Genomic DNA, 25,053 nt, shown 5'->3' on the forward strand with positions numbered 1-25,053 from the left:
GGACGTGGCTGTGAGAGGAGGAGCCGAGGGTCCATCCATCTCACCACGCAGGGCTGGAGGGCTGCCTGGAAGGGGGGCCCCCCCCCCCGCCTCCGGAGGGCCCAGCGAGGGCCTGAGCAGACTGGGCTCCTGGGGCCGCCCTGGAGAAGGCGGTCATTAGGGGCAGGGGGTCCCGTTTGGTATGTGCAATCAGCCAACGCCAACCAGGCATATGTGCCCGGTGTCCCGGGTCCTGTGTGCAGGCCTGGGGGTCGGTGGCGTGGGGGGTAGGGGCCCCTCTGGGCCTCCTGGACGCCTCCCCCCGAGAGCAGCCCCCCCAGACCCGAGGCGCCAAGTGAAGCACACCCGTCTCTACAGCGCGTTTATTTCAGGAAGCGGAGAGGGGGACAAAGGGTCGGCAATAAATACCCGTACAGACAAGGCAGCCGGGCGGGAGGGAGCTAGAGGGTGGGGGTCGGAGGGCGCTCAGCCCCTGCTGGGAGGCAGGCCCAGGGAGGCGGCGCGGCGGGCGCGGCCGGGCCCCCGGCGCGGGGGGAGCTCGCACAGCGTGTCCTGGCACAGGCAGCTCTCGATGTGGGTGTAGGTGTGGCTGCGCACGGAGCCGTCGGGGCAGTGCAGCTCCACCGTCCGCCGGCTGGTGCGCTCCTCCTTGCAGCACGAGCACTTGTGGTCCAGGGCCTGTGCCTCGGCCGAGTACCTGGGGGGGGGGGGGGCACGGCGTGAGGCCCCGGCCCGGGCACGGCCCCTCCCCCCCCACCCCACCAGCCCGAGACTCACATGGCGAAGGTCCCGCAGGACCCGGAGCAGTAGTTCATGAGGACCTTCTTGGTGCAGCCGCCTTCCGAGATCTCCTTGGTCTCGGAGATGGTGGAGCAGGGGACCTTGGTCTCGTTGCGAGGGATGCCTGGGGACAGCGAGGCGCAGGCTGGGGGGGGGGGGGGGCCTCCACACCTCCCGGGAGGCCACCGCCCAGAGCCCCTGGCAGCGGGGCCGCCGAGGGGAAGCCCTCAAACTCGTCATCCGCCTGAGATTGGCTCCCAGGGCCCGTCTCTCGGTGCCTTCCTCCCCCAGGCCCAGGGCTGCCCGCCTGGCCACAGCGGGTCAGGGTTAGGGTTAGGGTTAGGGTTAGGGTTAGGGTTAGGGTTAGGGCTAGGGTTAGGGTTAGGGTTAGGGTTAGGGTTAGGTTAGGGTTAGGGTTAGGGTTAGGGTTAGGGTTAGGGTTAGGGTTAGGTTACGGTTAGGGTTAGGGATTAGGGGTTAGGGGTTAGGGCTAAGGTTAGGGGTTAGGATTAGGGGTTAGGGTTTGGTGTTAGGGATTAGGGGTTAGGGGTAGGGGTTAGGGGTTAGGATAGGGTTTAGGGGTTAGGGCTAGGGCTCGGGCTAGAGATTAGGGGTTAGGGGTTGGGGTTAGGGTACTCACATTTTTTACAACAGCCGTTGGGCATGAGGGTGATGGAGCCCTGCAGAGAGGGAGAGTGAGCTTGGGACCCAGACCCCCCACGGGGAGGCCCCGGTCACCAGGGTCAGACTGGCAGCTGCTACAGAAGGGGCCCTGGCCAGAGGCCACGATCCCAGCATAGGGCCCAGCCCTCCGGGACCATGGGGAACCCCCCCCCCAGCAGAGTGCACACAGCCCGTGCCCCGTCGGCCGCTCACCGGGACGCAGGCGCTGGGGTCGAAGTCAGGGCAGGTGATGTTGGACACGGACGCGATGAGCTGGTTGTGGATCTTCACGCAGCTGAAGAAGGTGCAGTTGTTCTCGGGGTCACTCTTCATGTCCCCGGGCTGCGGGCGGAGGGCAGTGTGTGAGGGCGGCCCGAGAGACGGCAGGGAGCCCAGCAGGCCCCGCCCAGCCAAGGAGGGGAGGCCCGAGGCCGTGGGCTGGCCACAGGAAGGAGGGGCCGTGCGCGTGGCCTGGGCTCCCGCAGCCCCGCCCCCCGTGGGCCCGCCCCGCACCTTCAGGATGAGGTTGTGGCCGCCGGGCTGGCTGATGATGCAGTCCGTCTGCTCGCACTTCTTGCAGCACTCGCCCGGGACGTTCACCAGCCCAAAGCCCTAGGGAACAGGCAGGTCAGGGTGGCGCCGGGGAGCAGGCGCGGGGCAGGGCCCCCCCAGCTCCTCGCGGGGACTCACGGGGTTGCAGGTGCTGGGGCAGGGCACGTGGCTGCAGGACACATGGTTGAGCTGCGTGGCGCTGTCCGTGGTGTTGGTGCAGACGCAGGTCTCACACTTGGAGGAGTACACTGGGGAGCCGGGCTGGGCACAGGGAGGGGCGCGTGAGGCGGGCGAGCCCCGAGCCTGGCTGGGACCCCACCCTCCGGCCCCGCCCCCGCCCCCCGGGCGGCCCCTGGCGCACCTGGTACTCGGCGTTCCCAACCACACAGACGCCCTTGGGCACTGGGGAGAGAGAAAGGACCGAGGGTCAGATGCACAGCCCAGGGACGGCGTGGGCACTGGGGCCTGGGGTGGGTGGGACCCCCCAGGAGGGAGCCCCTGCACCCCACGGGCCCGCTCACGCCACAGCCCAGCCCGCCGCGGCCTGGCCCTCGCCGCGCCCCTTACCGCAGGAGTAGAGGGGGCAGCACCTCCCGGGCTTCATCTCGCTCTTCACGTCGAAGCCCAGCGGGCACTGCGGGGGCTGCTCCTTGCACAGGCTGGTGTCGCACTCTGCGGGCGGGGGCGGAGCGCGGGAACAACGGTGACCCTCCCGCGGGGACCGGTCCTGAGCTCCTCGCCCCGGCAGCACCCGCTCCCGGCCTGGCCCCCTGGCCCCAGCCTCCAGCGCCCCGAGTCAGTGGCTCCCCAGCTCACAGAGGAGGTGGGATCGGGCCCAGGGCGGGGCCTTGCTCGGTGACCCCTGGGGCCCCGGGGCGGGGACAGGGGCCGGGCCGGCCACCCCCGCCTGGCCCGCCACCCCCGCCTGGCCCACCACCCCCGCCTGGCCTTACTGCAGAAGGTGATGTTGCAGCAGGTGTCCGCGGGGTTGACCTCCGTGACCAGGTACGTGCCGTCCTCCTCACAGCTGGCGGGCGGCTCCTGGCTGCACTGCTTGGGCTGGCAGACGATGCCGCTCCCGCCCTCCAGGCAGACGCAGTCCTTGCAGTCGAACTCAAAGTGCTCCCCAAACTGCGGAGAGAGCCGGACGGAGCGGGGATGAGAGCTGTGCCCCCAGGGCGGCTCCGTGGCCCTGGGGTCAGCGGGGAGAGGCACGGTGCTGGGCACCGCTGACGGCCCTCCCGCCTCTCCGCACCGGGGGTTCTGGTCCAGGGCAGCGGCCGTCATTCAGGGCCAGGCCACGAATAACACAGTCGTGACCTGCTCACCAGCATTTCCCTACGCGGCCACGCCTGTGGCAGACGAACCACACGTGGCTCCTGGGTGTGGGAGGGAGAGCTAAGGGTCAACCGCGTGCAGGGGACAGACATCCAGGCAGCGGCTGGGACTGCAGCTCAGGGTTAGGCATTGGGAACCGCTAGGCCTGTGGTGTGGAGGGTGGATGGAGGATGGAGGGATGTGTGGACTGACAGATGGATGGTGGACGGATGGATGGATGGTGGGTGGATGGATGGATGGTGGATGGATGGTGGATAGATGGTGGATGGATGGATGGATGGATGGATGGATGGATGAATGGTGGATGGATGGTGGGTGGATGGATAGATGGATGGATGGATGGTGGATGGATGGATGGTGGATGGATTGATGGATGGTTGGATGGATGGGTGGGTGGATGGGTGGGTGGATGGATGGATGGATGGATGGTGATTGGATGGATGGTGGATGGATGGATGGTTGGATGGATGGGTGGGTGGGTGGGTGGGTGGATGGATGGATGGATGGATGGGTGATTGGATGGATGGTGGATGGATGGTGGATGGATGGTGGATGGATGGTGGATGGATGGATGGTTGGGTGGTGGAGATGGCTGTATGGATGGTTGGATGGTGGAGATGGGTGCATGGATGGTTGGATGGTGGATGGATGGATTGTTGGAAGCATGATGGGTGGGTAGATGGATGGACGGACAGGTGAATGAGCAGAGGGATGGATGGACAGAGGGACAGAGGATGGAGGGATGGAAGGAGGGAGGGACGGGCAAAAGACAGAGGGGTGGGGGAGGGGCTGTTGGCACAGCTGGGGGACGGGGGACGGCCCTGCTAGCCAAGCTTTGCAGGACTTCACTGACTGGTTACTGAGCCTTGAACTCCGGGTTCTCATGTCCAACCCACCCCCCCCCCCAAAACTCAGGGCCCGTGAGGGAGTGTCACCCCAGCACCGAGGGGCAGGCCTACCTCTCTGGGTACGTTGTCGGGCCCCACACAGCCTAGGAGAGAGGAGACAGTCCGTTAGCAGAGTCCGGGCCACAGGACAGGCTCGGCCCCTGGAGGCTGGAGGGAGGCCCGAGGGCGGGGACGTACCGCACACTTCCACGCAGACGTCGAAGCCGGGGGCGTAGTTCATGGTGCCCTCGGGGCAGAAACAGCCCTCCACCAGCAGCGTGCTGTTCTCCGGGACGCTGGGGACGGGCAGGCGTGAGGCGCTGGGGGCAGGCAGGCGAGAGGCGCTGGGGGAAGGAAGGCATCGTGAGCTGAGTGCGGGCGGCTGAGCACCCAGCCTGGGCAGTGCCGCCCGCGCCCGGCCAGGGGGAGCCGCCGCGGAGACTGACCTGGACTTGCAGGTGGGCTCCTCGGCGGGACCGCAGGCCCGGTACTCCCGGTGAGGCGGGCACGTCACGGCTGCAGGAGGGAGGCAGCCGTCAGAGGCCAGGCTCGGGAGGGAGGAGCCTGCCCCCCAAAGTGACCGTCCTACCCAGCCCCGCCCTCACACACCGCTGAGGACAGCGGGCCGCCCGCACTGCCCGGCTTAGCACCCCGCGCCGTCTCCAGCTGAGCGGCAGGTGCCAGTGGTCTGAGGCAGCCTCCCCCCGCCCAGCCTCCAGCCGGCCCTCCCCCACCCCAGCCCCGGCCTGCTCTCCATGCGTGCCCGGCCGCCCTCCAGCCTGGCTTCAGGCTGGCACAGGAGCCCAGGCCGGGGAGGTGGGCGGGCACTCACGGCAGGCCCCGTGGGTGTGGTTCCGCCAGTCGATGCAGACGCCCTCGTGGGCACAGAGCGCCGCGTAGGTCTGCAGGCTGGCGCACTCCAGGCCCGAGTTGGGCACGTGGCAGGTGTCGAACACACAGGCCTCGTAGTAGTGCTGGGGGGGTGCCAGGGGGTGGCACTGGGCAAACAGGCTGCGGGGAGGGACACGGGTCACGCCCCACCTCTCACACTCCCCTCCACCCAGCCCTGCCCTGCGCCGCCCTCTAGAGGCCCTGGGTGGGGTGGGTGGCTCTGGGGAGGGTGCCAGCGCTGTGGCCCGAGGGTGAGGGGGTGCCAGCCGCCCCAGCAGCCCCGGCAGAGGCCACCCAGCCTCCACCTGCACACCCTGGGGACGGGGCACTCACTCCCCCAGCACTGGGAGGCCCTGTCTAAGCCAATTCTTCCTCCACTCTCAGCCCTGACCACTGGCCGGTCAGCTGGGCTGCCCCGGGGTGGCTCTAGGGGTCAGAAGAGGCAGCGGGACGTCTGACCAGGCAGCTCGGCCCCACAGGAAGCAGGAGCCTGAGTCCGGGCCCTTCTGTGACCGGCACCTGTCCCCCCCCCGCCCCCCCGCGCCCTGCCTCCTCTCCTTGCTGAGGGGGGGTAGGGGGGCACGGAGGAGCCTGCCCTGGAGACCCTGCGGCTGGCGGCGGCCGCACCTGTCCTTGATGAGCTCGCAGAGCGGAGAGGAGCAGTTCTTGTGGGCGCCGCCCCCGGAGGGCGTGGTGGCCGGGCGCCTGGTGGTGAAGCTCGTGTGCGGACAGTGCGGCTTGGAGGGGTCGTTCACCACCCACTGGTCGGCGGCCACCTCGCAGTCAGAGACGATCTCGCCGCTGGGCAGCACGCAGTCGTCCGCCGTGCTGTTGGTGCACGTGCCTGCGGCGGCGAGAGGCCCGCGCTGAACCCTCCGCCCCCAGCGCCGGTGACCCGCCGGCCACACGCGCCAAGCCCAGGACGACGCACGGAAGGGCGCCAGCGCTGTGGCCCGAGGGCGGGGGGTGCCAGACGCCCCCAGCAGCCTTGGGGTCCCCAAGTCCCTGAGCCCACGGGTCCCCGAGCAGAGGAGCGGGAGAGCCACGCTGGGCCGGCGGGCACTCACGCCCAGACTCTGCCCCCCGCCCCCCGCCGGGCAGCGCCCGGAGCCCGGAGCCGGGCGGGGGGAGCTCACCGCACTGGCCCTTGGTGTTGTTGCCGAACAGGCGGTAGGGCAGCCGGATGGCGAAGGCGAGGCCGTTGTAGGAGATGAGGGCGCCCAGCTCGGGGATGTCCACCACGAAGTTGATGCCCGATTCGTACACCTGCAGCCCGTACTTCTTGTAGGGCAGCGCCACCGCCTGCTTGTTGATCTGCACCTGCGGCCACACGCAGGGTCAGGGCGCCAGGGCCGGAGCGAGTGGCCGCAGCCGGCCGCCTGCCCCGCCCCCCGCCCCGGGCCCTCTGAAATGGGAGCCCGATCCCTCCAGCCCAGCCTCCCGCCGAGGGGGTGCCGGCCGTGGACGTACCTGGACCCGCATGGGCGCCATCTGCACCGTCTTGATCAGCACCTCCTGCGTCTCGTGGCGCACGATGAGCGTGCGGGGGCAGGACACCCGGTCGTTGACGTCGCAGTGGTAGTTGTCGATGTAGACCCCGAAGTTGTCCACAGTGGGCCTGACCTGCTCCACCAGCACGTAGGTGCAGTTGCCCTGGTAGCTGTAGTAGAGTCCGTCGAAGGTGACGTAGTGGGGGTCCCCCCAGCCCGTGCAGTAGCCTGCGGAAGGGCCGGGTGAGCCAGCGCAGGGCCCGAGCTGGGCAGGGCGGGAACGGGCGGGGACCAGGGGCGGAAAAGGCTGCGTCCCGGAGCACCGGGCATCCGAGCCCGAGGGTCTGGTTCCGCCTCCAGCCCCCCGAGGGCCTCTCCCCGCTCCTCCCACAGGACCGGCCTGGCTTTGGAGCCAGAGGGCTGCGTGCAGAAGCAGCCACGTGCCACGGAGGTGGCCGAGCTCCGCTGGGCAGGCCCCGCCCCCTGCCCGGGAGGGGAAGCGGGTGGTGCGAGAAGCCCTGGGCATGTGCCTGGCCATCAGCCATCAAGCCCACCCTGGGCCTGCAGCCTCCCCGGCAGCGGGAAGGCGGGGAGGGGGGCGGGGGGGGGAGAGAGGGGGCAGGGGGGCGGCCCTGGCTGGGCGGGCTTACAGTCACACTCCCAGTGCCAGCAGCAGCCGTCGGGGTCCATGACGCGCACAGGTGTGAGGTTGTTGGAGCAGGTGGGCATGGGCGGGGGCTTGCACTCCACCTCCACCAGCTCCACCGTGTTGTCGTGCTTGCAGACGGCCATGGTGCAGTTACACAGCCACCACGTCTCGTTCTCCTGCGGGCGGGAGGGCGCGGGTCAGCCGGAGTCAGCCGGGGTCAGCCCACTCAGGAGGGGCTGTGCTCGGAGCCCTCGCGGGGGGTGGAGGCAGCTGCATCTCGGTCCAGCGAGGAGAGCGTGGGCAAGAGCGGGGAGTGCTCGGCAGGCCCTGTGCCCGGAAGGCTCGGCTCGACGGGGGCGGCTGGGGACGTCGGGGGCAGGAGGGCAGCCCTGGGGCTTCAGGCCTGGACAGCGCGTCCAGCGCCGAGGGGACCGAAGCCGCCACGGCCACTGACCTTCCTGGGAGGGTCGAAGTCCGGGCAGCCGGGGGGGGTGGAGGTGGCCGGCGTGCTGGACGTGGTGGGTGGCCGGGTGGTGGGCGTGGATGTGCTGGGTGTCGGAGCGGGCGTCGACGTTGAGGGCGTGGACGGCGTGGACGGGCAGGGCCAGTTGAAGATCTCGAAGGTGCAGTTCAGGGAGCAGTTCACGTAGTAGCAGGTATCCCCATGGGTGCCGTTGTACACCATCTCCCCTGCAGGGGAGAGCCCGTCCCTATGCCGTCCGACAGGCCGGTCCCCACAGAGGACGCCAGACCCCGCCGTGGCCGCCACAGGGAGGGGCCGGTGGGGGGCAGCCGCCCGCAGCATGTGGCTTCGCCAGCAGCGCCCGGGCTAGACCGCAGACCTGACCCCCTCCCCCCCACACACACACCCCCCCCACTCCTGTCCCTGCAGCCTCACTGCCTAAGAGTCAGAAGAGAACCCGTGGGTACCTGGCTCGTAGTAGGTGTCATTCAAAACGCAGCACCAATAATCGGACCCGGTGGGGGTCGGGGTCGGCGAGGAGGTGGGCACGCTGGTGGAGGTGGTGGGGGTCGGCGTGGTTGACGGGCGTCCAGGCGGAGTAGGGGTTCCCGTGGTAGTCGTTGACATAGTCACGGGAGTGGGGGTGGGGGTGTGGGGGGTGGTGGTTGGTGTCTCTGTGGTGGTGGTGTGGGGGGTTGTGGTTGGTGTCTCTGTGGTGGTGGTGGTGTGAGGAGTGGTGGTTGGTGTCTCTGTAGAGCTGATGATGGGTGTGGTGGTCGGGGGCACTGTGGTGGTGGTGTGGGGAGTGGTGGTTGGTGTCTCTGTTGAGCTGATGGTGGGTGTGGTGGTCGGGGGCACTGTGGTGGTGGTGTGGGGGGTGGTGGTTGGTGTCTCTGTGGTGGTGGTGGTGTGGGGGGTGGTGGTTGGTGTCTCTGTTGAGCTGATGGTGGGTGTGGTGGTCGGGGGCACTGTGGTGGTGGTGTGAGGAGTGGTGGTTGGTGTCTCTGTGGTGGTGGTGGTGTGGGTGGTGGTGGTTGGTGTCTCTGTTGAGCTGATGATGGGTGTGGTGGTCGGGGGCACTGTGGTGGTGGTGTGGGGGGTGGTGGTTGGTGTCTCTGTGGTGGTGGTGGTGTGAGGAGTGGTGGTTGGTGTCTCTGTGGTGGTGGTGGTGTGGGGGGTGGTGGTTGGTGTCTCTGTAGAGCTGATGATGGGTGTGGTGGTTGGGGGCACTGTGGTGGTGGTGTGGGGGGTGGTGGTTGGTGTCTCTGTTGAGCTGATGATGGGTGTGGTGGTCGGGGGCACTGTGGTGGTGGTGTGGGGGGTGGTGGTTGGTGTCTCTGTGGTGGTGGTGGTGTGAGGAGTGGTGGTTGGTGTCTCTGTGGTGGTGGTGGTGTGGGGGGTGGTGGTTGGTGTCTCTGTAGAGCTGATGATGGGTGTGGTGGTCGGGGGCACTGGAGTGGTGGTGTGGGGAGTGGTGGTTGGTGTCTCTGTAGAGCTGATGATGGGTGTGGTGGTCGGGGGCACTGTGGTGGTGGTGTGGGGGGTGGTGGTTGGTGTCTCTGTAGAGCTGATGATGGGTGTGGTGGTCGGGGGCACTGTGGTGGTGGTGGTGTGGGGGGTGGTGGTTGGTGTCTCTGTTGAGCTGATGGTGGGTGTGGTGGTCGGGGGCACTGTGGTGGTGGTGGTGTGAGGAGTGGTGGTTGGTGTCTCTGTTGAGCTGATGATGGGTGTGGTGGTCGGGGGCACTGTGGTGGTGGTGTGAGGGGTGGTGGATGGTGTCTCTGTAGAGCTGATGATGGGTGTGGTGGTCAGGGGCACTGTGGTGGTGGTGTGGGGGGTGGTGGTTGGTGTCTCTGTGGTGGTGGTGGTGTGAGGGGTGGTGGTTGGTGTCTCTGTAGAGCTGATGATGGGTGTGGTGGTCGGGGGCACTGTGGTGGTGGTGTGGGGGGTTGTGGTTGGTGTCTCTGTTGAGCTGATGATGGGTGTGGTGGTCGGGGGCACTGTGGTGGTGGTGTGGGGGGTGGTGGATGGTGTCTCTGTAGAGCTGATGATGGGTGTGGTGGTCGGGGGCACTGTGGTGGTGGTGTGAGGGGTGGTGGTTGGTGTCTCTGTGGTGGTGGTGGTGTGAGGAGTGGTGGTTGGTGTCTCTGTAGAGCTGATGATGGGTGTGGTGGTCGGGGGCACTGTGGTGGTGGTGGTGTGAGGGGTGGTGGTTGGTGTCTCTGTAGAGCTGATGGTGGGTGTGGTGGTCGGGGGCACTGTGGTGGTGGTGTGAGGGGTGGTGGTTGGTGTCTCTGTAGAGCTGATGATGGGTGTGGTGGTCGGGGGCACTGTGGTGGTGGTGTGAGGGGTGGTGGTTGGTGTCTCTGTAGAGCTGATGGTGGGTGTGGTGGTCGGGGGCACTGTGGTGGTGGTGTGAGGGGTGGTGGTTGGTGTCTCTGTAGAGCTGATGGTGGGTGTGGTGGTCGGGGGCACTGTGGTGGTGGTATGGGGGGTGGTGGTTGGTGTCTCTGTAGAGCTGATGGTGGGTGTGGTGGTCGGGGGCACTGTGGTGGTGGTGTGGGGGGGGGTGGTTGGGGTCTTTGTTGAGCTGATGGTGGGTGTGGGTGTGGGGGTCACTGTGGTGGTGGTAGAGCAGTACCCACAGCAGTAGACGTTGATCTCATAGTTGAGGCAGATGGGCATGTTGCTGGCTCCCCCTGGCTTCTGGTCTTGGTTTCTGCACACGAGCCCCACTGAGAGGTCGCACACCACAGTCTGTCCCAGGGCTTCGATGGGACGGTCTGGGAACATGACGGCTCTGCAGGAGATGTTGGCTGCCCAGCCGTGCTGACACACCTTGTCAATGGACTCGAAGTCTCCACCTGACGGCCCGAAGCCCGGTTTCCCACTGTCTTCCCAGCCCGTCCACCTGCACTCTTCCATACATGGAGTGGATGACGGCACGGGCGTGCTGGTGGACACCGTGGTGGTGGGCGTTGGTGTAGCTGTGGATGTCGTAGTAGTGGTCGTCACGGTGGTCGTCGGCTCTGGTGTGGGGGTGGTTGGTGAGGTGGTGGGAGAGCTGGTGGTGGTCGTTGGTGTCTCTGTTGAGCTGATGATGGGTGTGGTGGTCGGGGGCACTGTGGTGGTGGTGTGGGGGGTGGTGGTTGGTGTCTCTGTTGAGCTGATGATGGGTGTGGTGGTCGGGGGCACTGTGGTGGTGGTATGGGGGGTGGTGGTTGGTGTCTCTGTAGAGCTGATGATGGGTGTGGTGGTCGGGGGCACTGTGGTGGTGGTGTGGGGGGTGGTGGTTGGTGTCTCTGTTGAGCTGATGATGGGTGTGGTGGTCGGGGGCACTGTGGTGGTGGTGTGGGGGGTTGTTGTTGGTGTCTCTGTTGAGCTGATGATGGGTGTGGTGGTCGGGGGCACTGTGGTGGTGGTGGTGTGGGGGGTGGTGGTTGGTGTCTCTGTGGTGGTGGTGGTGTGAGGAGTGGTGGTTGGTGTCTCTGTGGTGGTAGTGGTGTGGGGGGTGGTGGTTGGTGTCTCTGTTGAGCTGATGATGGGTGTGGTGGTCGGGGGCACTGTGGTGGTGGTGTGGCGGGTGGTGGTTGGTGTCTCTGTTGAGCTGATGATGGGTGTGGTGGTCGGGGGCACTGTGGTGGTGGTGTGAGGGGTGGTGGTTGGTGTCTCTGTTGAGCTGATGATGGGTGTGGTGGTCGGGGGCACTGTGGTGGTGGTATGGGGGGTAGTGGTTGGTGTCTCTGTTGAGCTGATGATGGGTGTGGTGGTCGGGGGCACTGTGGTGGTGGTGTGAGGGGTGGTGGTTGGTGTCTCTGTTGAGCTGATGATGGGTGTGGTGGTCGGGGGCACTGTGGTGGTGGTGTGGGGGGTTGTGGTTGGTGTCTCTGTTGAGCTGATGATGGGTGTGGTGGTCGGGGGCACTGTGGTGGTGGTGGTGTGGGGGGTGGTGGTTGGTGTCTCTGTGGTGGTGGTGGTGTGAGGAGTGGTGGTTGGTGTCTCTGTAGAGCTGATGATGGGTGTGGTGGTCGGGGGCACTGTGGTGGTGGTGTGAGGGGTGGTGGTTGGTGTCTCTGTAGAGCTGATGATGGGTGTGGTGGTCGGGGGCACTGTGGTGGTGGTGTGAGGGGTGGTGGTTGGTGTCTCTGTAGAGCTGATGGTGGGTGTGGTGGTCGGGGGCACTGTGGTGGTGGTGTGGGGGGTGGTGGTTGGGGTCTTTGTTGAGCTGATGGTGGGTGTGGGTGTGGGGGTCACTGTGGTGGTGGTAGAGCAGTACCCACAGCAGTAGACGTTGATCTCATAGTTGAGGCAGATGGGCATGTTGCTGGCTCCCCCTGGCTTCTGGTCTTGGTTTCTGCACAGGAGCCCCACTGAGAGGTCGCACACCACAGTCTGTCCCAGGGCTTCGATGGGACGGTCTGGGAACATGACGGCTCTGCAGGAGATGTTGGCTGCCCAGCCGTGCTGACACACCTTGTCAATGGACTCGAAGTCTCCACCTGACGGCCCGAAGCCCGGTTTCCCACTGTCTTCCCAGCCCGTCCACCTGCACTCTTCCATACATGGAGTGGATGACGGCACGGGCGTGCTGGTGGACACCGTGGTGGTGGGCGTTGGTGTAGCTGTGGATGTCGTAGTAGTGGTCGTCACGGTGGTCGTCGGCTCTGGTGTGGGGGTGGTTGGTGAGGTGGTGGGAGAGCTGGTGGTGGTGGTGGTCGGGGTCACAGTGGTAGTAGGGGTTGGGGTTGGGGTTTCAGTGGTGGTGGTGGTAGGGGTTGGAGTTGGTGTCTCAGTTGAGGTGGTGGTGGGTGTCGTGGTGGGTGAGGTGGTTGGTGAGGTAGTGGTGGTGGTCGGCTCTGGTGTGGTGGTGATTGGTGAGGTGGTGGGAGAGGTGGTGGTGGTGGTTGTGGGAGTTGTGGTTGGTGAGGTGGTGGGTGAGGTGGTTGGTGAGGTGGTGGGAGAGGTGGTGGGTGAGGTGGTGGGAGAGGTGGTGGGTGAGGTGGTGGGAGAGGTGGTGGGGGTGGTGGTCGGGGTCACTGTGGTGGTAGGGGTCGGGGTTGGTGTCGTGGTGGTGGTGGTGGTGGTAGGCGTGGAGCCGGGACACTGGTCCAGCGGCAGACAGCAGTTGACGCGGATCTCGTAGTCGTAGCAGACCGGGAAGGGGCCGTTTCCAAACTGGTCCTCATTTTTGCAGAGGAAGCCCACCGAGAGGTCGCACCGGGCCTGCTGGCCCAGCTCCTCCCAGCTGAGATGCGGCTCGGCGGCCGAGCGGCATTGGATGTCCTCTGGCGCCGGGCACACGCCGTCGAAGGTCTCCTGGTCGCCGCCGTCAGGGCTGAGGCTCGGGTGGTTCTCATTGATCCAGTCGGACCAGAAGCAGCACAGCCCTGGGGAGCAAGGCCCGGCCTCGGTCATCTGTGCCCCGGGTGGCCCCTGCCAGGGAGGTCGCCGGACCCAGGAAGCTCAGCGACCCCGCCTGGCGGTGCCTGCCCCTGAGAGGCCCAGGCTGGAGGTCTGGACACCACCCCACCCCCACTGCAGCTGAGCAGAGGCCCAGCGAGGGGGCCCCCAGCGCCACACGAGGCGAGGCGAGGCGACAGGCCCAGGCCACAGAGTCCCGTCCGGGCCCCTTCGTCAGCTACGGTCAAAGCCTCGTGCCAAAAAGTAGGTAACGGCCCTGGCCGGTGGGGCGATGGTTAGAGCACTGGCCCGCGCTCGGCAACCGATGGGTGTGTCTGTCTCACTTCGTTGTCTCCCTCCCTCCCTCCCTCCCTCCTACTCTCTTTGAAAAGCAATGGGAAATAGACCACCAGGTGAGGATTAACACAAAAGGGAGGGCGGGAGGGGGCGGGGGGAGGGGGCAGAGGCCGTTCGGCCAGGGCTCGGGTGGGCCGCTCCCTGCTCGCCCAGCCCCCATGGGGACGGCGCCCACACACTTACCCGGAGTGGTGGAGGAGGGCGGTGACACTGCGGGGAGCGGGAAGAGGACACGTCACTACAGGGTTCGAGATCCACACGCTGCCTCCCTCCCACGGGCGTCTCTGTCCCGTGGCTGTCAGATCCCTCCCGCCGGGCCCCTTGCGAGGCCTCGAAGGACACGCTCTGCTCCCTCTGACCCACAGGGACACTGGCCGGGTCAGGAAGTGCCCAGTGCCTCCGCTGTGGGCCGGGCCGGGCGCGGTCCTGGCGCGGGCAAGGCTGGGCCCCGGGGACACTCACACCCGGCCACACCGGCCTCGCTCCTGCCCCAGAAGGGCCGCCCCTGCTGGCTCGGGGGCGGGGGCGGCAGGGCCCCGAGGGGAGGGGGTGGCCCCGGGCCTCACCTGTGCTGGGCGTCGGGGTCGGGGTGGTGGCGGTGGTGGTGGGGGTGGTGGGCACAGGGGTGGTGGTGACGGGTGTCGGGGAGGAGACGGGGGTGGTGGTGGACACGCAGATGTTGAAGTGCTTCTCCACCGTCCCGTTGGGGCCACAGATCTCCCAGAAGCAGAAGGAGCCGTCCTGGGTGAAGTTGAGGATCTTCCCTGGGGGCAGAGGGGCGGCCGTCAGCCACAGGGACCCAGAGCCCTGGGCCCGGCCCAAGAGGGGAAGGCGGGCGTCCCCCAGCTCCTGCCAGTGGTGAACCAATGACCCCCTAGGGACCCCACCCCCAGAACCCTGAGGGCCCCCCCCCCAGAACAGCAGCCGCATCCCAGGAGGGTCACGGGCTCCCCATCCGGGGAAGCGCAGTGGGTGGTGGGAGCCTCCAGGGAGGCTGCAGACCAGAGAGGCTCTGGGCGGGAAGGACGCCGGAGGAGAGCCCCCCTCCCCCCCCCCCCGGCCCAGGCGTCCAGGGACGGGCTCCCAGGGCGGCCTCAGCGGGCAGCTCACCTTCCTCCGGCCGGCAGACAACTTGCGAGAAGTCGTTACACACGCTGCAAAGCAAGTGCAGGCTGCAGTCCAGAGCCTGGTGTCCGGGCCCAGTGCAGCCCAGAGCCCCGCCCCGCCTGGGGGGACCCGCCCGGCCTGGGCTCTCCTGGGGGCGGCGTGGGGGGGGGGGGGGCAAGGCAGGCAAAGGCCGCCCTGAGAGGCCAGGATGAGAAGGGAGCCCTGTGCTCTGGCTCCCGCGTGCAGGCGTGTGCAGGCGTGTGCAGGCGTGTGCACGGTGCCCACGTGTGTGCTGACCTCCCCCGGGGCCCCCGTGAGGTGAGCTTAGGTACCAGGACTGGCAGTCGTGCTTGGGCGGCAAGGACGCTCCGGGTGGGTAGTGGGTGTCCTCCACGTAGCAGCCACACTGGTCCCCCGTGACGCACTTCCTCTGATCCTCGTCATAGATGGGCCGGTCCGCAGGGCACCGGGGGTAGCAGCCTAGTGGGCGCAGGGCGCTGGGCTGGGACCACCTCCGTCAGACCCGCCCATCGCCCGCCCGCAGGTCCTTCCCTCCGGGACGTTCCTCTGGGAAGGGCAGGGCTGGAAAGGCAGGGCCCAGACCCGGCCCAGCTGAGCCGGGAACGCCGCCATAGAGCCACAGAGCCACAGGGCCACCGTGATGGACAGCCAGGCCCCGCCCACTTCCTGCACCCCTCGGACCCCTGACCTGGCCATCCTCACTCCTTCACGTCCGGTCCCTCGGCACTTCCGGTCCTGACCTGACCTGACAGGCTGGGGGGACCTGTTTCTTTCCTGCCTCTCCCCTCGGCTCAGGCTCCAAGCCCCCCTGCCCCCCCCCCGCCCCCGGGGTTCAATGAGGAAACCCTGCAGCAGCGAGGCCGCCCGCTCACCCTCCAGGTAGGACACGGAGACGTTGGAGTGGAGGCCGTGGATGGTCCTGCAGGTCTCGAAGCTGCGGTTCCCGCAAGGCTCGTAGTGCCACTCACACTCGTCCGGGGGGTTGTAGTAGTCGCAGAAGATGGCTGGGGGGGGGGGGGCGGGGCGGGGTCAGCCCGGGCTGAGGGGGGCGGCTCAGGCCGGGGCGCAGGGGGCCCTGGGGGGGGCACTCACGGCACAAGCCGGGGCGCAGGGGGCCCTGTGGGGGGGGGCACTCACGGCTCAGGCCGGGGCGCAGGGGCCCTGGGGGGGGCACTCACGGCACAGGCCGGGGAGCAGGGGCCCTGGGGGGGCACTCACGGCACAGGCCGGGGCGCAGGGGCCCTGTGGGGGGGGGGCACTCACGGCACAGGCCGGGGCGCAGGGGGCCCTGGGGGGGCACTCACGGCACAGGCCGGGGCGCAGGGGGCCCTGGGGGGGGTGTCGGGGGGCACTCACGGCACAGGTCGGGCGTCCTCCAGAACACGCAGGCGCCCTCCTTGGTGCACTCCTGGGCGTAGGCGGCCACGGCGGAGCAGAAGCACTCGCAGTCGCCGCCCGTGTCGCAGGAGCAGCTGTCGCGCACGCAGGCCTCGTAGAAGGGCTTGGGGTCCACCTGGGGGCGAGCGGCCGACGCCTGGGTCCACGGGCCTCCCGGGCGGCCATCCCCGCAGCCCCCCAACCAGCCCTGCTCCCGGGACAAGGCGCACCGCCCGCCGGGCCCCCCGCGGCTCCAGGGAGGCCGTCGCGGAAGTCCAGAGACGGTGGGGCACCCCTGCTGTGCGCACTGTCCCTCGGCCCCGGCCGCTGCCCGGACTGAGCCCCGTGTGGATGTTGGGGGTGCGGGAGGCTGGGGGTCCAGCCAGGGGTCTCAGAAGGAAGGTTTACCATCGGTCACGTGTCCAAAGGACACAGGATGGAGATGAAGCTGCAGGACAGGTGCCTCATGGGGACACCAGGGGACTCCCCCAGCGTGCACACCCCAGCGGTGCTCATGGCCACGCCCACCGCGCTCGCGGCCACGCCCACCTTGCTGTGGCAGATGTGGAAGACCTGGCCCTTGATGATGCTGCACTGCTTCTCGGCCCAGGCGCGGCGGTGCGGGTTCAGGCTGCAGGGCTCGGGGGTGGAGGCCACGTCGGGGCAGGTGGGGACCTCCTTCCAGCTGTTCCCGAAGTCCAGCTCGCTGTCCACCACCATGTGGTCCCGTGTGGTGAAGTCGTTGCTGGAGCGCTGGTCGAAGTTCCCGCACAGGCCGCACACAGAACCCTGCGGAGACGGGTGCAAGGCTCCAGAGGCGCCGGGGAGGAGAGGGGAGGGGAGGGGAGGGGCGGGGAGGGCCGGGCGGGGGCGGGCGGCGCACCTTGTAGGAGGGCGCCAGCTTGATGAAGATGGTGGTCTTCTTGTCCCAGATGACAATGATGCCCGTGCTGGTCTCCACCACCAGGTACTGGCCCACCTCCCGCGTGGTGTAGGCCACGTGCTGGCCCTCGTCCCGGTGGATCACCGTGTGCTGCTTGTCCTCCAGCTTCAGCTCCGTCCTCTGTGCGGGGGAGACGGGGTCAGGCGGGTCCGGTGGGCCCCGGCTCTCCCTGACCCCGCCCGGGGGCAGCACTCACCCCCAGGAAGAGCTTGATGGCCTTGGAGCAGGTGACGCCCGTGGTGCCGCAGGGGACGTTCTCGGTGACGATGCTGAAGGAGCCCCGCCCGGAGTCCTGGCCGCAGTAGTCCTGGGGCCACAGAGCGCATGCGTGAGCCAGCCGCCGGCACCGGCGCCCCAGGCACCCCACCTGCCGAGCCTCGGCCCCTCCGTGGAGAGGGGACAGCCGTGTCGCACGAGGGCCCCTCGTTCCCGTGAACCCCGCGCCCCCGTTGCCGGGAGGGTCACAGAATGAGAGGGCAGAGGCAGGGCGCTTTGCCGGGTGGACACAGCCCCCGGGCCAGCAGCCGCGCCAGCAGCGGGGGACAGGGGGCGGGACGGGGGGAGGGGGACAGGGGCGGGCGGTCCCGAGGCCCCTCGGCCTCACCTGGGCGGCCACGTAGGAGCAGTGCCCGTCGAAGTCGTAGAACTTCCCGTCGAAGGTGATGTAGTGGCCGCTCCCGTAGATGGAGCAGGTGCCGTGGCACACCCTCTGGCTGCAGGCCCAGCGGCCTCTCCGGCAGGTGCTGAGGAGAGCGGGACGGGGGCCTGAGGGGCCGCGGGAGCCGGGTCCTCCCCCTGCTCCCAGGGCGGCCGGCCACGCCCCCAGCGGCTGTGCGGGCACCACAGCTACAGGCCCTCACCCTCCCTCGGGCCAGGACCCTGCCAGCCAGTGGGGGTGGGGGGCGGTGCACGGAGCCCTGCACAGCTGGGCCGGCTCCTGGGGGAGGCCGCGGGCCTGCGCGCCTGGCCTGCTCAGGGCTCACTCCCCTGGGGCGCGAGGGGCCGGCGGCCAGGCCGGGCGGCTCACCAGGTGTTGCAGTCCACGGTGATCTTGTCGCCGGGGGCGTACAGGTCCTGGTTGTGCACACAGGGGCACTCCTCCTCCACGACGCAGCCCCCGCGGCCGTCGTCCATCCGCCCCTCGGGGCACACGCAGCCGCTGACGCACTCCGTCTGGTACTGGGGGCAGCAGACGGGGGGTCAGAGCCAGGCCAGCCCTGTCCTTGGCTGCACATCCGACCCTGCGGGCACCCCCGTGTCCCCGCTGCACCCCTGACCTCCCTCCCAGCCCCACCACTGGGCAGGGAGCCCGATGAGGGGCGCTGAGCAGGGGTCCCCGGGGACAGGGAGGCCAGCGAGGCCCCTGTGTCCACAGGCCTGGCATCCGGAGACTCGGGGCCGGCATGGAGCCCGCTGCCCCGCCCTCCCGCGGCCCAGGGCCCTGCGCGCACGCACTTGGCCGGCTGCCAGCGTCTGGCAGCTGACAGGGCGGGGGTTCCGGGCGGCCAGCGCCGTCAGGTTGTTACAGTCAACGTGAATCTTGGGGGCCGCGCAGCCTGTGGGACAGAGGGGCCACCTTAGTTCAGCTGCGGGGGGAGGGTGGGGAGGGGCCGGGGGGGGGGGCCGCGCCGAGGGCAGAGGCCGCGCAGGGGCAGCGCCCACTCACTCTGGCCGAGCAGCTTGACCTGGGTGCAGTGCAGCCTCCCGTTCCGGCAGACGCTGCGGGCAGAGGCGGGACTGAGCGAGCCGCCCGAGCGGGTGGGGGTGTGGGGCCCCCGGGGGCCTCCCTGCCCACCCCGCCCCTCCCTGGCCCGGGACACCCACCAGCGCTCCTCCTGCCTCAGGACCACGTCGCCCGCCGCCACGTAGCGGCCGCGGTGGTAGCAGGAGCACGCGGCCAGCGGCACGCAGCGGCCCTTCTCGTCCAGGAAGGTGTGGTCGGGGCAGCCGCAGCCGTCCACGGGCGCGAAGCCCTTGACGCAGTGGCTGTCGGCCTCCGAGAGCGAGCGGCAGGTCTGCTGGCAGGTGGTCAGGTTGTACAGGAAGACCTGCGACTTGGGGCAGGAGCCCACGTCCTTGTCTGCAGAGCGAGGGGCCGCGTGAGGGGAGGAGCGCCCCCTGGCCGTCCCCGGGCACCTCAGGCAGACAACAGTCCTGGGACAGGCCCCGCCCCACAGGCCCGCCCGCCCGGCACCTCCCCGCGGGGCGTGGGGGCTGTGGCCCCGGCTCGGGCCGCGCCTGCAGAGGAGGCGGCGAGGTCCCTGGCCCCTCGCTCAGCAGGACCTGCCCTGGGCTCGGCGGGGGAACCCAGGCCTGACCCCCACGGGACTCCGGACCCCGAGCCCCAGGACGCCCGGGGGGCGCACTCACTGCAGACGAGCTCCCGCCAGCCCCACAGCACGACGCCCTTGGCGGCGCAGGCGCGGGCGTAGGCGGACAGCGCGGCGCACAGGCAGTCCTCGTTGTCCTGGCAGTTGCACGTGTCGTATTTGCACCTCTGCGCGGGAGGAGGGAGGCGCTGGGACCTGGCACGCCTGAGCCGGCACGCCTGACACCCAGGGCACTCACACACATGGACACGGGCTCCCACGTGCTGCACACGTGCACAGACCTGCGTGTGCCGTGCACACGTGTATACCCACATTCGCACCTACACCACACGTGCACACGCCGACATCTGCACCACGCGTGCACACATGTATACTCACACATGCATTCCACACATGGACACACACTCAGCAACTTTCGGCAGCAGCCTCAAGCTCCGGCAGGTGCACCGAGCCGGCTGGCCAGGCTGGGGGGCAGGTGTGGAGCGCATGTGGGGGTCCCACCCACCTTGTAGTACTCGGCCGGGTCCACGGCGGCGTGGCACCTGCCGAAGGGGGTCTCCGTCTTCCGGAGCAGGGAGCACCAGTGCTCGGCGTAGTTGGCTAGAGAGGGGCCGGGCTCAGTGGGCGTGGCCCCGCGGCAGGTCCCCTGAGTCCGGCCGACCCGTCCCCCAAGCTGGGGTGGACGCTGTCCCCTCGCGGACCAAGCCCAGTGCCCTCCCTCCAGGAGGTCAGCCCAGAACAAGGCAGGGTGCCCCCGCCCCCTCCCCACCTCCCCGGGTGGTAGGGCGTCGTGGAGGGGGCAGTGCACTGTCCCGGCTCAGGCCAGCCCTGGACGAAGGCCACCGCCCGGCAATCAGCGGCCCAGCCCCTCTGCCCTATCGCCTGGCGGCTGCCACCCTAGACCACCATAAACCGGCCACGGCAGAAAGAGCCGGCGCTGGGCTGGCCTGAGCAGGGCAGGCCCCGTCCCTCCCACACGCACAGTGTCCGCCAGGAGCCGCAGCTGGGGGGGGGGGGGGGGGCGCTCACCGCTCTCGATGTTGAGGGAACAAGGGTCGTCCAGCCAGTCCTGCTTGTCGTGGCAGCTCGACTGGGCCTTCCAGGTGTTGGCGAAGCCGGCGCCCGTGGCCTCCACCAGCCCGCCCGCCGTCAGGAAGTCGTCACCCTCCTGGCCGTTGAAGTTCCCACAGAGGCCTGGGGACGGACAGGGTTGGGGCAGGGCAGGGGCAGGGGGGAGGGGGAGAGGGGCACGGGGAAAGAGGGAGGGGCAGGGGTCGGGGGCAGAGGGCACTCACCCTGCACACGGCCCTGAGCGGCCTGGTCCAGCGTCAGGAACAGCTGCATGACGGGCACCAGCTGGATCTGCAGCCTCAGGCCGAAGGCCGTGCTCACCACCAGGTGGTAGGAGGACGGTTGGAAGATGGAGAAGCTCGCTGCCAGGCAGGGGTGAGCACGTGAGGGCTCCCAGCCTGCCCTCCCCACCCCGCCGCCCCCCACAGCCCTCCGCCCCCCACACCCACGGCCCCCTCGCCGCCGCCAGGGCTGGGCCGGCTCACCTGTCACGTGGGGCAGGTTCACCTGCAGCTCGTTGAGCAGCACGCTGCCGTCAGCCTTGAAGACCACGACCTGGGACAGAGCGAGGGGCATGGACTAGGAAGGGCCCGGGGCCAGGGTGGGGGTGGGGGAGGGCCGGGGGGGGGCACCCACGTTCTTCTGCTTGTCTGCCAGCAGCACCACTGTCTTCAGGCAGGTCTGCTTGTCGGTGGCGCCGCAGGGGACCAGCTCGCCCAGGAGGGCGTAGGCGTCGGGGTGCTCGCCCTGCGGAGGACAGGGGTGCGGGTGAGGCCTGGGCCGGGCTCGGCCCCCCACAGGCGCCGGGGTGCTCGCCCTGCGGAGGACAGGGTGCGGGTGAGGCCTGGGCCGGCTCAGCCCCCCACAGGCGCCGGGGCGCCGCCCACCTTGGTCAGCACGTAGTAACAGTCGCCGTGGAAGGTGAACTTCTTCCCGTCGAAGGAGGTGATGTGGGAGCCGCCCTCCAGGGCGCAGGTCCCGGGGCACGACAGGTCTTTGCACACCCAGCGGCCGGCGTTGCAGACGCTGTCGGGCAGCAGGCACAGGTCAGGCTCGGAGCCTCCCGGCCCGGCCCCACACTCCCCACTGCCCGCCAGCCCAGCCCAGCCCAGCCCCGCACTCCCCACTGCCCGCCAGCCCAGCCCGGCCCCGCACTCCCCACTGCCCGCCAGCCCAGCCCGGCCCCGCACTCCCCACTGCCCGCCAGCCCAGCCCGGCCCCGCACTCCCCACTGCCCACCAGCCCAGCCCAGCCCCACACTCCCCACTGCCCGCCGGCCGGCCACACTCACCAGTGCTCGCAGTCGTGGCTGACCTGCTGGCCGGGGGCGTACAGCTGCCCGTGCAGCTTGCAATGGCACTGGCCCACCGGGACGCAGCCGCCGCCCTTGAGGTCGTCGAACACGGTGCCTGGGACCACGGAGGGGCCGTCACACTCAGCTGGGATCCCCGCGGCCGCCAGCCAGGCCTCCCCCGGCAGGCATCGCGGTCCCCCCTCCCGCCCCCGGGACCCTCCAGGTGCCACAGGCCTGGCAGGAGGTCTGTCAACCGAGTGGTCACCGGGAGGGGGCCCCTCCCCCCGACTCCTAGCAGCCACCACGGCGCACGCAGGGGAGCCCCTCAGGCTGTGTCCCCTCTGCCCGGACCAGTCTCCTGACTTCACTCCATGACTCCGTGCCCCCCCACCCCGTCCCCTCCGTGCAGCTGGGAACCCGAGCCCAAGGCAGTGAGGCCATGCGTCCCCCCAGGCAGGCGCCCGCCGCCGCGCCCGCCGCACGCACCTTCGGGGCAGAAGCAGCCGTCCATGCGGTGCTCCTCGCACAGGTGGCTGACCTCCAGGTGGGAGCAGGTGTCCATGCAGGGCGAGCCGCTCTCCAGGTAGACCATGTTCCCGGGGCAGGTCTTGGCTGCAGGGGCAGTGCAGGCCCCTGAGCGGCTGCGCCCGACGGGAGGGCGGCCGGGCGGAGAGCTGCACGCCCCCAGGCCCAGGCCACCTTCTCATCCCAACCGGGACCCCTCCCTGCCACCAGCCCTGGCCCCGGGCCCTGTCCCCCCGACCCCGGGCCCTGTCCCCCGACCCCGGGCCCTGTCCCCCCGACCCCGGGCGCTTACGGCAGAATGAGGCGGTCCTCCAGTTCCAGGGGTGCCCGCCGGCGTGGGAGCACTGGCGGGAGAACTCGGCGAGGGTGCTGCACACGCAGGAGGCGCCGGGCGGGCACTGGCAGCGGTCCTGGGCGCAGGCCTGCACGTACGGCTCCAGCGGCACCAGGTCCAGGCAGCCCTCGAAGGCCTCGGCCGTCAGCAGCCTCTGGCACTCAGCGCGCTGCGGGGGGGGGGGGGGGGGGGGGCGCAGTGTGGGCCTCCCTTCCCGGCTCCGGGGCTGGGGAGGGGCAGCAGGGGCGGGGCGCTGGGGGAGAGGAGCAGCTCCTGCTCGGGGGGGGGGGGGGGGTGTCCTGGGCCGGGGTCCCCCCGACTGACTCACATGCTCAGAGCAGGACTGGGGGGCGGACACCTCCTCGGGGTCGTCGCACTCCTCCCCCGGCTTGTTGATCTTCTGCATGTTTCCAAACTCGACCGCACTGAAGAGCACGCCTGGGGGTGGCACAGCCGTCAGGGGCCGCTGGGAGCCTGCACGCACACATACACACACACACGCACACGCACACACACGCACACACCCCGCCCGCCAGGCCGGGAGCCCGCACCGTCCGACAGGAACTCCGAGTAGGTCGGCAGGCCGTTGAAGTCGCCGCAGAGGCCGCACGTGTGGTTCCGGAACCTGCTGTCCAGCTCCAGCTGCGGGGGAGGGGGCGGGTGAGCGGCCCTGGGCAGCCGGGGAGCCTCCCGCAGCCGGGCCACCCCCCGCCCTTGTTTGAAGGGGCGTCGGCTCTGCAGAAGGGCTGGGTCGGCGGGGAGGGGGTCCTGGCATCACTGAGGGTCCCCGCCCGGGGGGGTTCTGCACCCGCTCCCCGCCGCTAACCCGCTGGGCTCCTCCATGGGCACGACGAGCCCGCCCGGGGCCACCCTGTGCCCGGCCGCACCCACCATGAGCGCGTCCTCCCGGTTCCACATGAGGGTGAGGCCGGCGCGGGAGAAGACCTTGGTGTAGGCGTCGTTCTTCTCGATGAGCAGCCCCGAGCGGTAGTGCGGGGTGCTGACCCTGCGGGGGGGGGGGGGGGGGCTCAGCCTCCACCTCTCCTCCCGCCCCCCACCAGAGGGCCAGCTCCCACCTGGGGCCACGTGCGGCCCGAGGCCCCTGTCCGCCTGGCGGGCAGCTCCGCGGGAGCCTCCCTGCCTGCCTGCCCGTCTCTCCGCGCCCTCTCCTGTCCTGGCAGCCCCCAGGCGCCCCAGGAGGAAGGAGGGCGGGCTCTGCCCACGTGGGGGCCTCTCCTGCCCCTGCCCACCCCAAACAGGCACTGAGCTCCCCCAAACTCTGGGCCTCTGGGAGCCCTGCACCCCCTCCCCCCCCGCCCCGCCCGGCCCGGCCCCCTGGGCTGCAGCCCCTGCAGGGGGCACCCACTGGGCAGGAATGTGCTTGGAGCCCATTGTTCCAGGGACAAGGTGGGACACGCCGGGGAGGGGGCTCCCCTGGCCCTCCCCGCCTCTGAAACTCTCGCCTGGGGTCCCAGGGCACAGGCCTCCTCTCCAGACGGCCCCGCCCCTGCCAGGATGCCCGGCTGTCCCCCACCCCGAGCCCCAGCCCCCGGCCCCCGTCCGCGGACCATGGGGCTCCTGGTGGGCTCCTCTGTGTTTGCTGAGGGAATCGGTGACCTGAACCCCAACCCCACAGTCTCCATCTGAAAACGGGGGGCCCTACGTCTGGGACAGGGCGGGCCGCCCGCGCACTCACATGGCCCCGTTCACCACGACCAGCTGGCGGGTGAGGTAGATGGTGTCGTCCTTGATGCTCAGCAGGACGTGCTCGATCCACGGGTGGCCGCCGGCGCTGCCCGGGCTGCGCCTCAGGTGCACGGCGAACTCCCGGTAGGCGTCGCGGCAGTCGGAGGCCAGGTTGTAGTCGCAGAGGCCGGGGAAGCGGAACACGTCCCCGTCGAAGGTCTTGTAGTGGAAGGCGCCCCAGGTGCTGCAGACGTTGTGGCCGTGGTTCCGGGCTCTGCTCTCTGGGGGCAGCGGGCAGGGTGAGCGGCCAGGACCCCGCCCCCCGCAGCCCTCCCAGGCCCCCGGGGTCTCAGCGCAGGGTCCCCTCCCCGGAGGAGGGGCGCCGCGGGACCTGTCGCCCGCCCGCCGGACAGAGATGTCCCATCCTAGCTGCCGGGTTTTCGAGGCCCAGTGACCCCTCGCGGGGGGCCCAGCGCCTGGCCCCTCCGAGGGCCCCGAAGCCTGGGCCTGAGCCCCCAGCCGGGCCCCTCCTGGCCACCCCCAGGCTCACAGACACGCTTGGCTATTGCCACCTGGTCCAGCCCCCAACACACCCTGGCCAGGGGGTCACCTTCGGAGGGGAAGTGGGACCCCCAAACCACCTGTCCTTCTGTCCCTCCCTCCCTCCTTCCTTCCTTCCACCCAATGCCAGCGGGCAGGGCCGCAGGGCGCCCACAGGCTGCCCCCCGAAGTCTGGGCGGAGGAGACCACCTTCCACTCCCAGGCGATGCCTCTCCTGCCACCCGCTTCCTGGCCCGGGACGCCCCCGCCACCCCTCACCTCTCCGCAGCTCCGAGCCCCCGGCCGTGGCCAATGCCAGGCACAGGGCCAGCAGGCAGGCGAGTGGCTGCCCCAT

At 69.5% G+C, this 25,053-nt stretch overlaps 1 protein-coding gene across 1 annotated transcript; it reads right to left on the reverse strand.

Moving 5' to 3' along the window:
- Positions 1–406: 406 nt before the first annotated feature.
- On the reverse strand, positions 407–25,053 carry MUC2 (mucin 2, oligomeric mucus/gel-forming; the record flags this gene model as incomplete). The annotated part of the gene is made up of 53 exons (XM_079787980.1): positions 407–697; positions 778–904; positions 1,421–1,460; positions 1,657–1,785; positions 1,957–2,055; positions 2,134–2,256; positions 2,357–2,397; positions 2,563–2,667; positions 2,949–3,126; positions 4,293–4,324; positions 4,419–4,540; positions 4,667–4,736; positions 5,053–5,231; positions 5,739–5,955; positions 6,248–6,431; positions 6,582–6,829; positions 7,252–7,426; positions 7,705–7,940; positions 8,181–8,283; positions 8,602–8,697; positions 9,166–9,530; positions 9,870–11,123; positions 11,278–11,608; positions 11,752–13,100; positions 13,654–13,680; positions 14,037–14,234; positions 14,581–14,624; positions 14,910–15,057; positions 15,471–15,602; positions 15,955–16,111; positions 16,525–16,764; positions 16,859–17,038; positions 17,115–17,225; positions 17,523–17,661; positions 17,946–18,097; positions 18,374–18,474; positions 18,585–18,637; positions 18,743–18,998; positions 19,289–19,415; positions 19,754–19,848; positions 20,278–20,442; positions 20,544–20,681; positions 20,805–20,874; positions 20,956–21,066; positions 21,207–21,345; positions 21,611–21,728; positions 22,100–22,225; positions 22,431–22,641; positions 22,801–22,910; positions 23,024–23,114; positions 23,364–23,478; positions 24,169–24,439; positions 24,978–25,053. The coding sequence occupies 53 exons, from the start codon at positions 25,051–25,053 to the stop codon at positions 466–468; spliced, it is 9,936 nt and encodes a 3,311-aa protein (XP_079644106.1). The 3' UTR covers positions 407–465.

The sequence above is a fragment of the Cnephaeus nilssonii genome (genome assembly GCF_951640355.1).
Source record: "Cnephaeus nilssonii genome assembly, chromosome: 13".
NCBI lineage: Eukaryota > Metazoa > Chordata > Mammalia > Chiroptera > Vespertilionidae > Cnephaeus > Cnephaeus nilssonii.